Consider the following 13,921-nt stretch of genomic DNA (forward strand, 5'->3'; position numbering starts at 1 on the left):
GCCAGAGCTAAACAGAATTATCCTTTGAACCAGTAAGTCCTCTTCTAGGTCTGTAGCCCCGCACTTGAAAATGGGTGTTCAGACCACAGACCAAAACGTATACACATGTGCACATAACTATGCTGTTCGCAGTAGCCAAAAGGTGGAAATGGCCAAATAAATATCTGTCCACGGGGGCATGGACGACCAAGGTGGGGAAATCCATGGTGGTGAAACACAACATCCCACTTGGTGGTGAAAGCAACCAGACCCTGAAGGACACATGTATGATCTCGCCTCTCTGAGGGACCCCGAGCAGAAACGGGTGGTGGGCACCAAGGACCGAGGATGGGGTGGGGATGGGGATGTCGTGTTTACTGGGGACAGTTTCTGTTTGGGATGCTGAAAACGGTTTGGAAATGGATAACAACCGTGGCTGCACAACATCGTGAATGCAATTAAAGCCACTGAATTGTATGGTGAAAATGGCGATTTTTAGGTTATACGTATTTTACCACAATTTTTTTAATGTTTATTTTTGAGAGACAGAGAGAGAGAGAGAGAGAGAGAATGAGCGGGGGAGGGGTGGAGAGAGGGAGGGAGACACAGAACTCAAAGCAGGTTCCAGGCTCTGAGCTGTCAGCACAGAGCCGGAGGCGGGGCTCGAACCCACGAACTGTGAGATCATGACCTGAGCCCAAGTTGGACACTTAACTGACTGAGCCACTCAGGCGCCCCCACAATTTTTAAAAAACGGAGGAAAAAACCGCACAGCGCGCTAAGGATCTTTAGAGCTTCCCTCCTTCCCGCCCTTCCTGACTTCGGTTGCCAGCAGAGAATTGGTGACAGTCATGTTATACCAACTGCCCTGAGCTAGGTTGAAAGGATTCGAGTCCCCATTTTGGTTGTGTGTCGCAGTGAATGTTGGCCAAGTCATTTCATCGCCAAAAGCCTCCATTCCGCCATTAGAACACGAAAGTGGATCCGGTGACCCGCTTCATGATTACCAATCCATCGGGGAGTGACACGGTTCGTTTGGCACAAGGGGGATCCATTTGAAAATGGTCAGAATAGTTTTGCCGTAGATTTCCATGCCTGCCCGGCAGTGTCGACAAACTACGGCCCGCAGGCCCAATCTGACCCACCATCTGTTTTGTAAATAACGTTTTGTTGGGTCACACCTGCGCTTACTCATCTGTGTGTGGTCCGTGGCTGTTGGTGCGCTGCAGTGACTGAGTTCAGGCTGGCCCACAAAGCTGCAAATATTTACCACTGGGCCCTTTACCGAGTCCGACCCCTGAGTTAGGTAGGTGATCACAACTCTGCTGTTCAGTGACACAGTCACTGTGTTTTTGGAAACCAAAAGAGAAAAGAACCTTCCGTGTAATGATTGAGTAAAATGAATCTGAAAACAACAAGCACCCTAAGAGAAGGATGTCTCCTCCGGTTAACAGCGACCCTGAAAATCACTGAAAATCTCGCTAACAGGATCCCATATGTGTCAGTACTTTGAAGATAGACCCCAACTGTCTGTCTCTCAAAAGAAATAGATGTAGACGATTTTGATAGTAGCACATCTCTGTGGGCTGGAGAAATCATCCCTGCATAAAATCGGGCTTTTATGTTGTTAATTAAATAAGACTGAGATGTCCCCCTGTCCTCTCCCCTTTTCTGTTGGCGTTTAGGTCATTGATATCTCGATGATCTTGGCTGAGGCGATCCGAAGAACACACAATGGTGAATCTGTGTCTTACCTCTTCAGCCACGTCCCGCTATAGATCCCGGATGTGGAGCGCGGAGTCGGCCCGCTCTGGCCGCTGGCTTGTGTGCATTTGTCTGACTTTTTAGTTTTAGGACTCAGCAATGATAGGGTAATGCAAAAAGCATTCGATCTGTGTGTACTGCAGGAGTCATGGTTTTCCCCTTCTCAAGCTCAAGACCATTTATTCCTAGTTTGGGGGGAGGGTGGCGGTGATTTCATCTTTTTAAGCGAACTGTCATTAATGAACTTTGTTTCATCATCCTGACTCGTTCTGGTAGGTGCCTTTTTCTTTGTTGTTTTATTTTCTTCAGTATTTTGAGGCCACAACTTTCGAGTATATATAATTCCACTGTGGAAGTTCATAGTTTATATATTTTGAGGTTGCCAAAGGTGACTTCGGATTAAAGCCTTCTGTGTAAATATTGATAATGCCTATGGACATTTGGGTAAAACCCTGTATACGAAATTAGCCTTTTACTTCTGAGTGAAGCTTCGAAAACTTATAATACCCTGAATTTTGATTTTTTTTAAGGAACCAGATTTCAAATAAGCCACTGTGGTTTTCGTGCTTAATTTGACCAAATTTTATGTAGCTTAAGATGGCCACTGACACGTTTACGTTCTGATAAACATTAGCCATGTCAGGGGCAGTGTAGTTCTATATCTTCTTTGTTACGGCCACTTCTGAAAATCATGTTACAACGATCACTTACCCACAGTGTCATCTTCTAAAACTCCAAGATTGGTGTTTGGCAATAGATCTGATTGACAAAGCATCTGGAGATAGACCAGACCCCGTGGGCTGACTGGTGGCACTGATGCTGTGCTGTGGCCATCCCAGGGGGACATCTCTTTGAGCAGCTCCTCCCGTCCTGCTGTCCTATTTTACGGCCTATTTTTAGCTCTAGCTTTTACTTTGCCTTTTTTCCGGCAATTTCGTGGTGTGGGTGTCCACCAAACCACGGACTCCCCGAGGCCCCCTCAAATGTACTAGTCCGATCGTTATTTTGCTTTTAACATCACAAAAGGGAGCATTTTTGCAACAGCCACCAAGTGCGCATTTAAACATTCCATCCTTCACTTTACTTTCCGATTCCCGATTCCCGTTGCCTTTTATAATCAAAAGTAGCAAGTCTCCTAGACAACTGATTATCTTAACCGAAACTGTTAAACGAGAAGCATGGGTAAGAAAGGCCTACGAAAAAAGTGAGCATTAATGGCTCCATTAAGCTAATGTGAAAGTGGTGGCCCAACAGTGAAGCTGGAGGCGAAGATTGCTCTGTCCATGGGATGGCCCTTGACATTCTTCTCCGAGAGGCGCCTGCCCTTGGCCGACGGCAGGCGTCGACTCTCTATGAGTTTTGTGAGATGCACATTGGTGCGCAACCACCTGAATTTCTCAGCCCCAAAAGAAGAGATTCTGCCTCAGAGACAAAGCCCAGGAAGTAGTAACAGTGTCTCCTTCTGCTGAATCTTAAAGCTCAAAGAGAGGAAAGCCTCCGCTCTAAATTCTGCAGGTGGGAGAGTCAAATCGTTAAGTCATTAACAGACTTGAACAGCGATCTTTAAGCCTTCAGACTTCCCTACGCAGAGGTCGAAGTCTACAAGGATCATTTGGGTCATTGCATTTTGCTGTACCTTAAAATGGCTTTTGAGAAATAATGGTGGTATAGCCCAGTAGAGTCAGCCGGGTAGTGCAGATTGACTCTGTCTAGGAAGGGTTGACCTGAGATCTGGAAAAAGCCTGTTTAGACGTATGTGACTTTTACTTTCAATAAATGAGTGCTGTCTCTTTCTGGGAATTTCTACGCACATTAACTAATTAGGCTAGATTTGGCCATACCCAGTGGCAATGTAGTCCTTAACTGTTGGATGGTTTCAGTTCAAGAAGGGTGACGAAGGTGACTTCAGGAGTGGCCCGATCCCAGAACTCGGGTCTCCCTTGCTGCTTGCGTGGAACCATTGGAGTGATGATGAATTGAAGTGATGAATGAGTGAGCCAAGTAGATTGGTTCTGTCCAACTCTGCTGAATGGGGCTGGACTCCCGTCCATCGAGCCGAAGGGGGAGCCAGAGAAATACAGATACACCAAAGCTGCTCATCCTCCAACTAAAATTATATTAATCAACTTACGGATGCTCATATTAGAACTTGCCTTTGTTAGATGTCAACTAGATTCAAGAATATATCGTTTGCAGCGCTTATGTTTGTTTAAAACATAGGATTTTAAGATTGTCCAACACTGTACTAAAACACATCAATAAAATCATGCTACTACTTTCTACGATAGTTTGTATCATCATTGCGGAGTGCTGTGTTTGAAGGAGGGATGTGTTTTGATGGGGGTACCTCCACACGTTTGCTACTTCATGATGATAGCCTGCCATCTAAAAGTACAGTGAAGCCAGAAGTTCGGTGAAGTCAGTTCGTCTCCATGTTGAAGGTATTTCTTTCAGGGGTGACTGGCAGTCTCGTTCCAGGGTTTAACAGCTGAGCCGCATAAGGCATCCAAGTTGATAATTCTAGACGTTGCTTGTAAAATTGGAGATTGCCCAGTGTGCTTACACGTTAAAGTGGTAATGTTCAATGTCCATAGATCGGAGCCCCATAGAGGCTTTTCATGTGCTTTGATTCGAGTAGTTTCCTGCTCCCATAAAGCAACTACCTATTCAGTGATGCTTTTAAGTTACTCGCATGGGGAAAGCACATTTATAATGATGTTCTCCCGCTAAAGCTGAGTCTCAAAGTGTGGATGATGCTGAGAGTGACAACATTTTGTCTGGAAAGTTTCAGTAAAATATAAAGAGCTGAAACCAAATCTGCCGGAGCAGATCATAGCTTAAGGCACATGGTGGAATATACTAGAAAGGAGGAAGAAAACGGAGAGGTGGACACTCCAAAAACTCTTCACCAACTTTACGATCACACCTAATAATGCTGCCACACCTCTTCAGTTCGTGTGACAGACCTCCAAAATCCAGCTCAGCTGCAGGGAGGACAGGCTAAGGAGGAAATTCTAACAGCTTCGGAAGATCACATCAGGCTGGGGAGAACAGAAAGGGCTTTGTGAAGGGACTGCCATTATAGATGGTAATTCGTGGTGGAATTTTCCAAAGCCAGATGGCTGTGTTTCAGCAGGGACTGAAGCAGGATAGCATCGGGCGTTTGCTACACGACATGTGTGAGTGAGGGTGGCCAGTGAAGATGGGAAGCCGAGTGCTGAAGCGTATCCCTGGATCCGTATCCCTGGATCCGTCGTGTATATTGTACAGAGAAGTCAACGGAACCCTCCTTTTCACTACAGGTCTTTACCTTACTGATTTATTTCCCTTTATTTCGGGAACACATCCCTCCACCGTTCCCTTGCTCTTGCTTCCCAAAGCTGCATTCTAAATTGGTTTGCTGTACCGCAGTCTCCGAGCTCTATTTTCTCTTCAGAAAGCATGTGGTGTTCGGAAACAGACTTCACCACTTAGTAGAGTTAAAACAACAACAAAAGCTCTTTGGGAGAGTACTTAACTTCCCTTGTGCCTCAGTCTCCCAAGACATGAAATGGGGCAATAGCACCTCTCCTACGGATGGGATGAAGATTAAATAAGATCTCTGAGATGCTTAGAAGTGATTGCTTTGTACATTTATTTCAACTTTTAGAGCAGGCATCTTAAATGTCCCTTCAAAAGAATGTAAGTAGATGGGAAGAAGCAAGACTTTCATGCATTTTCCAGCTGCAAAGCCAAGTGCCTGTGATCTGGTCATAAGCGTGATCGTCTCACCCAAGGGTACACTGTCCTGGCATGTGTCTGTCTCTGTCAATGGTAGCATTAGGTGGTAACAAATGGTTGCATGTTAAAAGTACTTCCAGTGGCTGTAGAGGTGATGGAAGAATGCCATACATTCTTCAGTTGAGGCCATTCACAACAACCTCATTCGATTCACCTCCTCAGCATAAAGACAACCCAACGTGGTGTCCATTGTAAGCAGTAAGTGCATGGGGCACCTGAGTGGCTCAATTGGTCGAGGGTCTGACTTGATTTCAGCTCAGGTCATGATCCCAGAGTCGCAAGATTGAGCCCTGGGTCCAGCTCCTCGCTGAGCATGGGGCCTGCTTAAGATTCTCTCTCTCTCTCTCTCTCTCTCTCTCTGTCTCTCTCTCTCTCTCTCTCTCTCTCTCAAAACAAATAACAAAACAGTAAGGGCAGTTTACACATTTTTTTCCCCAGCTAAGGATTTACTGGTGTAAATGCCACCATATAAAAACATAAGTTATGGAAAACAGCATGTGCCTTCCCCAGCCCAGACCCTAAGACCCTCTTCTGAGGGGGGAAGGAGGGGAAGGGAGAGCCCCAAAACTGCCTAAGAACGCCGCAGCCCCTGGGCCCGTGCAGGGCTGGTTTGGCCCAGGTGGGAGAAGGCAGACGCCTCCGCTGCATCCGGTAGTGGAGAAGGACGGCTCACACAGCTGGCCCTTGAAGTTCAGGTCATGATTATGGCGTTGAGCCGCAGGCCAATGGTGCCAAAGATCTTGCCCACCTTCACCATCAGGTAGCCATCCAGGTAGTGCCTTGTCTGTCCCTAGAGCAGGTACCAGGACTTGGGGCCGGTGGCGAAGCCCGTCCTCTTATAGCCGAATGAACCAGTGTGGAAGTAGACTACCAGGGCATGCACGTGGTCATTCCGCTTCACTTGCAGGCAGAAGGGAGAGGTGAAGGTCAGGTCTGCCACTTTGACAGTGTGGGTGACCACCTCCACCAGGGCTCCCTAATGGCCACATCTTTGACGCAAGCATGTGAAGGCCGTATACGTTCTCCCACCAGTGAGTCTTGTAGTCTTTGTACTGTCGATCTTCAGTGGTCGTCACGTACCATGTGGCTCAGTCTGGGAAGATGAGGCTGTCGGGTGCCAGCCACTTGTCTCGGGCATAGGGCACAATGGGGAGCACTGACCGTTAGAAGAAGCAGTAGTCCATCCACTCGCTGATTATGATGTCCACCTTCTCCACTTGAAGCTCTACCTCCTCCACCTTCCCCTTGACCATGGTCACCACATGCTCTAACTTGTGGACTTTGATGATTTTCACCACATAATCAGAGATGCCACCACACTTGACCCCAGTGACCCTGCAGGCTCCAGCCTTGGACACAAACGTACAAAGGATCCCTGTGCCAGAGCCTGCGTTCCAGCACCACCTTGTCCTTGAAGAGATGTCAGATGTGAAACAAGGAGTTTTGGTACGTGAAGGTGCCCACCTTGTCTTCTAGCATCTCCTCGCAAATGCCGAAGGAAGGGTAGGAATCAAGATAGTGATCTTTGGACGTCATGTCCTCAACATTGGGCTTCTCGCTGCTTTCTGCCTGCCCCCAGGAGACCTCCGTGATGCAGTTTGTGGCCTTGGCTGCCACCATCTTCACCCTCACCTACTCCTCCTTCTGCTGATGAGCCCCCTCCCCACTCAGTTTACACTGTTCCTTTTTTTTTTTTAATGTTTTTTAAAATTTATTTTTGAGAGAGTGCAAGCAGGGGAGGGGCCGAGAGAGGGCAACAGAGTATCGAATGCAGGCTCTGTGCTGACAGCAGCGAGCCCAATGTGGGGCTCAAACTCACGAACCATGCTATCATGACCTGAGCCGAAATCAGACACTCAACCGACTGAGCCACCCAGGCGCCCCTGCTCTGTTCTAATGGTGGAGTCCTGTGGCCAAAAGAAAAACCAGCAGAAGCTATTTTACGTTTTTAAATTTTTTTCTATTTTCCATTTTAAAAGAGCGATAAAAAGAGACTGGGAAAGCAAAAGATAGCATGCGGTGGACAGTATCCTAAATTGGGAGTGTGGCAACCTAGAGTCTGGATCCTGAAATGCCACTTGCAAGCTGTGTGACCTTGGGAAAATGTCTACACCACTCTGCGGCTGAGTCTCTCTGCAAAAATGAGAGGGTGGATGATTGCTGAAGTCTCCCGCAGTTTTAATAGACTATGCTATCCATTCTAGATTGAGTTGGAATATCTAATAACCAAAGGTTGTGGTTCCAAACAGCCAAAGATGGTCCCATCCCCATCAGGTGAACCCCTTGGCTTGCCTGGAACTTTCTCCATTTTAACACTGAAAGCCCTGCATTCCAGAAAACCCCTCAGTCCTGAGCAGACCAGGATGCTTGGTCTTCCTCCTTCTGTCTTATAAGGTAGATGGTTCTGGATCCCTAGCACTGCCATAGCTAAGGTATCCCACGGGCATGGCTCTGATTTCATCCCAGCTGCAACGCAAAGCAGGCTATGTGCCAAGCCCAGCAATGTGCCAGTGAGTGATCTCTGGCATCACGGTTCTTATTAAATACGTTGCCACTGAACTGGAGAAGCCGAAGACTTGTAGTCACGAACAAAGGAGGAAATAGGGAGACACTTGGAGAAAATGCATTGGAGACCTGGCTTGACTGCCGGTCCTTCAGCACAGCTGCCCTCAGTGCCATTTTAAGTGGTCTTCAGAGACCCCGGGGGCACAGTCCAAGCAGAAGACAGAGTGTCCGAACATTCGTCAATGGACATGGCCCTTCTGAGCACTGAGGAGGGATCAGAGATCTGTGAGCACCTGGCTGTGTCCAAAGATGTAGACTTCTCTGATTGTCCCTAGACAAGGGAGCATTAGACTCAGTATGTTTTTGTACTGACACCAAGACTATGAATCACAGAAAAAAATTAAGGACTAAAACTGAATTTGTGTTATTCTTTAAAATCATTAGGGTGATCTGTTGGGGGCACATTTTGATGCATATTTGCTATAGAATGAACTCAGGATATACCACTGACATGTACTCACTCATCTGAGCGACCAAGGAACAAACCCTAAATTTCTTTGAGCCTCAGAATAGTCTCTGTCTAGGACCAGGGCAGCTGAGCAGTCTCCTAAGGTATTAGGCTGCTTTATTGTTTTAGGGACGCCTGAGTGGCTCAGTCGGTTGAGTGTCTGACTCTTGATTTCAGCTTAGGGCATGATCTCCTTGTTCATGGGTTCAAGCCCCGAGTAGGGCTCTGAGCTGACATTGCAGACCCTCCTTGGGGTTCTGTCTTCCTCTCTACCTCTCCCCTGCTCATTCTCTCTCTCAAATAAATAAATAAACTTAAAAATATATTATTGTTTTAATAGCCATGTCTAGTGTGCTTCTGCTGTTAAGCATTTTTTCCCCTACAATGACTAGCTTCTTCTGCTTATCACATATTTTCCTCAGAGCCAATTTTATCTGCAAGAAGTGTCTTAAGGTCCCTGATGGAGGCATTTCAGAATGGGGCACAGAAGGCCAGAGGTGAGAAAGGAAAGCAGGGGGAGAATGGGGGTTGCCGAGGGAAGGGAGGGAAGCTGGCAGAACTGTCCAGGGCCAGCCTGTCCCTGGGCTCACACGCCTCTTCCTAGGGACACATCCCCTCTGCTCCCTCCTTTTTGTCCACCTGGCCATTTTCTTTGGCTCCCCCACAAGAATTGATGCCAGGGCTTCTCAACCTCAGCGTTATCGATATTTGGGGCCGGATCATTTTTGTGCACTATAGGATGTTTAGCAGCATCCTTGGCCTCTATCCAAGAGATGTGGGTAGTAATGCTTCCCCCCTCCCAGTCCCCACCCCACACACAGATTTGTAAACACCATCCTGACATTCATTCAGGTCAGAATTCCGGAGGGGATCCATCCTGGCTTCAGGACCAATTTTGAGTAGAAAAGCACTCTGGGACAATGGGAACAGGCAATGGCAATCATCAAAATCGAGTGGCGGTGTTTTGGCAGGACTGAAATTAACACTGATCCCCTACATCTGCCGTGAATTGGGTGAGACTTGAGTAAGTCACTAAGTTACTTGCTTTGTCAGTTTTTTCTTATAGTCCCAGCCTTAGAAAGGGGCATGAGGTNGACAGAGATGGTGCAAGTGGGGGAAGGGGAGAGAGAGAGGGAATCCCAGGCGGGCTCTGCGCTGCCAGCACAGAGCCCGATGTGGGACTCGAACCCACGAAAACGTGAGATCATGACCTGAGCCCAAACCAAGAGTTGGTGGGCTCTTAACCGACTGAGCCACCCAGGTGCCCCCAAAGTTGTTCTTAATTTCTTGGCAGTGACAATGGCTAAAAGTATAGTAGATAACCAGACGGGTATTTGTTTTAAAACATTGTTTTGTTTCTACTTAGCGTGTTATCTTTTCCCATGTCATTCCATACTCTGTGACTTTTAGAGGCTGCATAGTTTTAAATCCAATACCCTTCACAGAATCTGAGACAACAGATCTTGACTTAAATACTAATCCCTTAACTTTTCTCTTGTATATATCACAAGTGCTAGACCATTCCTTTCAGTGCTTCCCAGTAAACCGTGGCCCTCAATGTTCATGCTTTCATGGAGTGTCCTCCGTCGTCTCTGGGCTGAGCCAACAAATAGGACATTAGGGAGGGGGATGCAAGGAAGGACTTATTAGTACTTGCTCACTGGGGCTTGGCTCTATTGAAATGCTCCCTCTTAGGATCTAACCCTATGAAAAGAAGCCCATGCTAGCTAGCTACATGGGGAAAAAAAAAAAAAGAGAGCCAAAGGTCACAGCCTCCCGACCTTCCCCACTGGCTCACCAGCCATGTGAGCAAAGCCATCTGACTGCAGTCTCATGAGAGATCCCAGTTGAGACAACAAAATTAGCCTAGCAAATCTTTAGAATCATAAACTCAAAAAGGACGTTTTGTTGTTCTCTGGTCAAATCGGCAGGATTCTGGCTGATCCGATGATGACTCGAAGGCAGAACATGGGCGGCAGAGTCACAACACATGAATTGTAACCCAGTTTCGCATATTACTAGATGTACGAGTTCTTTGGGTATCAGTTTCCTTGTGGGCAAATTGGGTTTTAACAACAGCTACCTCGCAGGTGTGTTATTCTCAAGCGTTGTGAATGATGGTGCTTCTAAGTCAACGGCCTCATCAATTGGATGAAGGAATGTATAGATGGGAGTTAGCATTTTTACAAGATAGCCCTGTCCCTCAAATCCCAAGCAAGTGACTTTCCACTGTGCCTCGCTACTAATGAATCCATTAGTGGGTCTGTGGAAACCAGTGAGCGAGATAGACCAACGTTAATGTCCGCTTGGTGAAACTGCTTCTGATTTTCCGAGGCAGCAGACAGAACTGCTTGGAGATCCGTTACTTCCATAAATAGCCTTTTCTCTTTTTAACCAAATCATCTACTCCATTATTTGCATCCAGGGCCTTTTTTTTCAAAACATCTGACCCTTTAGACTCATCTGGTGAACTCTAATACATACATGGGGATTCGAGTTCAAAAACGAAAAAAGGGTTTTGTTATATGAATTTGCATTTCCTGTCAGGGAGGTCTTCAGAACACTTTCATTTCAAGGTGAAATGAAACTTAGAGGACTAAGCAGAGAGGCATTACATACTTCAGTTTTGGGGGGGCGGTGGTGAGAAACAAAAACCAAGGTTAATTATGATATTGGGGATTTACAATGCTAAAAACCTACGGGATACAAAGGAATGTAGGTTGTGTTCTATTTCTGCGTCTCACTTATGTAGGGCAGGCTCACAGTGTCTGCAGATTTCTAACAGAGAATATCATTTCAAAGTGGTCATGGTTGTATCTAACGGAAGGGGTTAGAACTTCAGACCTGTTCAAAAATACCATGACGCTTGCCGTGAAAGTCTGCTATTCTTTTTATCAAGCAGACCCTGACTCTCAGCATCTGAGAGGGGAGACGGCAAAAGTTTGGGGAAGCAGTGGGGTGAATGCCTTCCCCTTGCTCACATGCTTACCCGAGTCAAGCAACTCGCCTAGAGAAACAGAAGACAGTTGACTGCCCCGTGATGGGAACGCAGCATTGGGTGGACCTGAGCAGTTTGTTTAATGGGCTTATTTAGGTTCCCATCAGCCTTAGGAGAGTGTGTATGAGCTATGTTTCTGCGGAACTACTTTGATGTCCCTAAACTAGGGCTGCCAGATAAAATACAGGATACCCGATTAAATTTGAATTTCAGCTAAATTAGTGTTTCAGAAAGAATTTTTTCAGAAGTAAATGTTTAGCATATGCCTGTCCCAGTTTGCTAAATTTAGCAACCCTATGCTAAACCTTCACTAGCCACCGAGGGCCTTCCCCGATCCTCTTTATTTCCACCAAAAAGGAGCAAAGGAAATGCAGTTAGACGGAGAAAACCACGTACAAGGAATCCAGCCAACGAGAGGCCTGGTCTCACGGGCTAGCTGGAAGCAGTCTGTCTTCATCATCCAGTAATTCCTCTTGAGCTAAGTCAGCTACAGGGGGGCTGGGCCGACAGTGTGGCCTCCTTCTGTGTCCTCGCTCAGCCTGTGGTAGGTGGCAGCGGCCACGATGAACTCTTCCGCAGAACATCGTTCAGAATTCAAGGTTAGCCACTGCGCTACCGCTTGTAATAGCGAAGGTCTGCAACAAGCCAGAGGCCCATGGATAGAGAGATGGCAACAGCTCTCTAGCTGTGGGAACAGTATACTCCCTATACATCCTCAGATGCAGAAGGTATAGAAGACTCTGGATGGGAAGAGCAAGAGAGGAACAAAGCAACTTCTAACGAAGTACACTGTAACTGAATCCAAGTTCGGCTGGCCATCACTCAAAAGGCCATCACTCAAGAGACACGTTTTGCCTGGAAAGGAATAGGAGGTTTATTCAGGAAGCCGGCACCTTGGGGAGAAGGCGGACTCTTGTCCAAAGGCCAACTCTGAGGTTTCTGCCTGGCTCAGGGGTTTGGAAAGGGGTTTAGGGCAGTTAATCAGCAAAGGGAGTGCACTGGCCTGCAACATTTCTTGATCTCGTGCAGACTCGATGGTGTCAGCCACACACCTTATCTCAGAGCTCAGGGATGAGCGAGGGCTGTCCTGTTCCTGTTACGTAATGGGCAGGAGGACTCCCTTCTTCCTACAAAGGGGGCCAAGGTCTACACAAAGGGAGGTTGGTAAAATCATCTGTGTGATCGAAACAAAGGAAAACATTTTGCTAAAAAAGTAGCGAGGCTAATCAGAAAGCCCACAACAGACTTGCCGGCTCCCATGGCCTGGGAACGCTCTGGTCCTTCACTCCCCAAGGCCAGTGGTCTGCAAGTCTCTAAGAAATTAAATTCGTTGTGTTACAGATCAAGGGCCTTAGGTCAGCAAATAAAGAGTGTGTTCCCTTGAAGCAAGTTAACCCATAAGACCAGTTGGCACATGACGACAGTACCTGTGGGTAGGAAAGCAGTGGGATACGAATATAAAGAAGCTTTGGCAGGACAAATAAGGATAAACCACAAATAACGGCTTCTTGGGGAGATGGGCTGGGCTGGCGTTGGGTGGATGGCGCGTGAGGAGCGTGGACCACCTTTTACTTGGTATCTTACCTGCGAATGGATGTGTGTAGGTGTCTGTACAGAAGAGTTAACACAGCAGGCTGGAGGCTGCTGGCATCAGAAAGGCCTGGAATCTGGGAACTTGGATTTCTAGTGGGTTCTCACCATTCCCAGAATGAAGAGTGGCTCACTGCGATGGCACTGTTTTTGTAAACAATATGATTTACGTCCAACACCTGCTGTCGTTCTGGGAGTCTGGAACTTTGGTCTGTGCTAGGCAGAGGGTGCCTACGTGACCAGTGCCCCAGTAAAAACCCTCGTTGCTGCGTCTCTAATGAGTTCCCCTGGTAGACAATATTTTACATGTGCTTCGTCAACTGGTCACGGGGGGAATTAAGTGCTTCCTGTAGGATTCTGCTGGGAGAAGACTCTGGAAGCCTGTGCCTGGCTTCCTCCAGTTGTTACCCCATGGGCCTGTTCTCTTTACTGACTTTGGTTTGTGTCCTTTCCCTGTAAAGAATTACAACTGTGAGGGGCACCTGGGTGGCTTAGTTGGCTAAGTGTCTGACTCTTGGTTTTGGCTCAGGCCATGATCTCACAGTTCATGAGNCATTCAGTCTATCTCCCTTCTTCCTTCCTTTCTTGTTTTCTTTCTTCTTCTGATTTCTATACGTTGGATCTTGCCTCACGAGTATGTATTTTCTATTAAAATTAAAGAAAAACTTAAAGTCTGTTGCCTTACCTAATATATTCCCAATGAAAAGCCCCATCCCAAATATTTTCAGAGAGAGGAACGGGGCAGGGGAGAGAGAGAAGAAACCCAAAAGAAAAGAACACAGCAAATTTTACTGACT

General features: G+C 46.9%; 1 protein-coding gene and 1 pseudogene across 1 annotated transcript in view; one reads left to right on the forward strand and one right to left on the reverse strand.

The window, feature by feature from the left end:
- PRPS2 (phosphoribosyl pyrophosphate synthetase 2) overlaps positions 1 to 4,023 on the forward strand; it is a 41,713-nt gene extending 37,690 nt beyond the window's left edge. The window contains exon 7 of the mRNA XM_077761403.1: positions 1,665 to 4,023. Coding sequence (XP_077617529.1) covers positions 1,665 to 1,757 — 93 coding nt within the window. The 3' untranslated portion in view covers positions 1,758 to 4,023. The remainder of the gene's footprint in view (positions 1 to 1,664) is intronic.
- Positions 4,024 to 6,214: 2,191 nt separating this feature from the next.
- Positions 6,215 to 7,143, reverse strand: LOC144229363 (protein arginine N-methyltransferase 1 pseudogene; annotated as a pseudogene).
- Positions 7,144 to 13,921: the final 6,778 nt, after the last annotated feature.

Source organism: Crocuta crocuta, unplaced genomic scaffold (assembly GCF_008692635.1).
Source record: "Crocuta crocuta isolate KB4526 unplaced genomic scaffold, BGI_CrCroc_1.0 scaffold224, whole genome shotgun sequence".
NCBI lineage: Eukaryota > Metazoa > Chordata > Mammalia > Carnivora > Hyaenidae > Crocuta > Crocuta crocuta.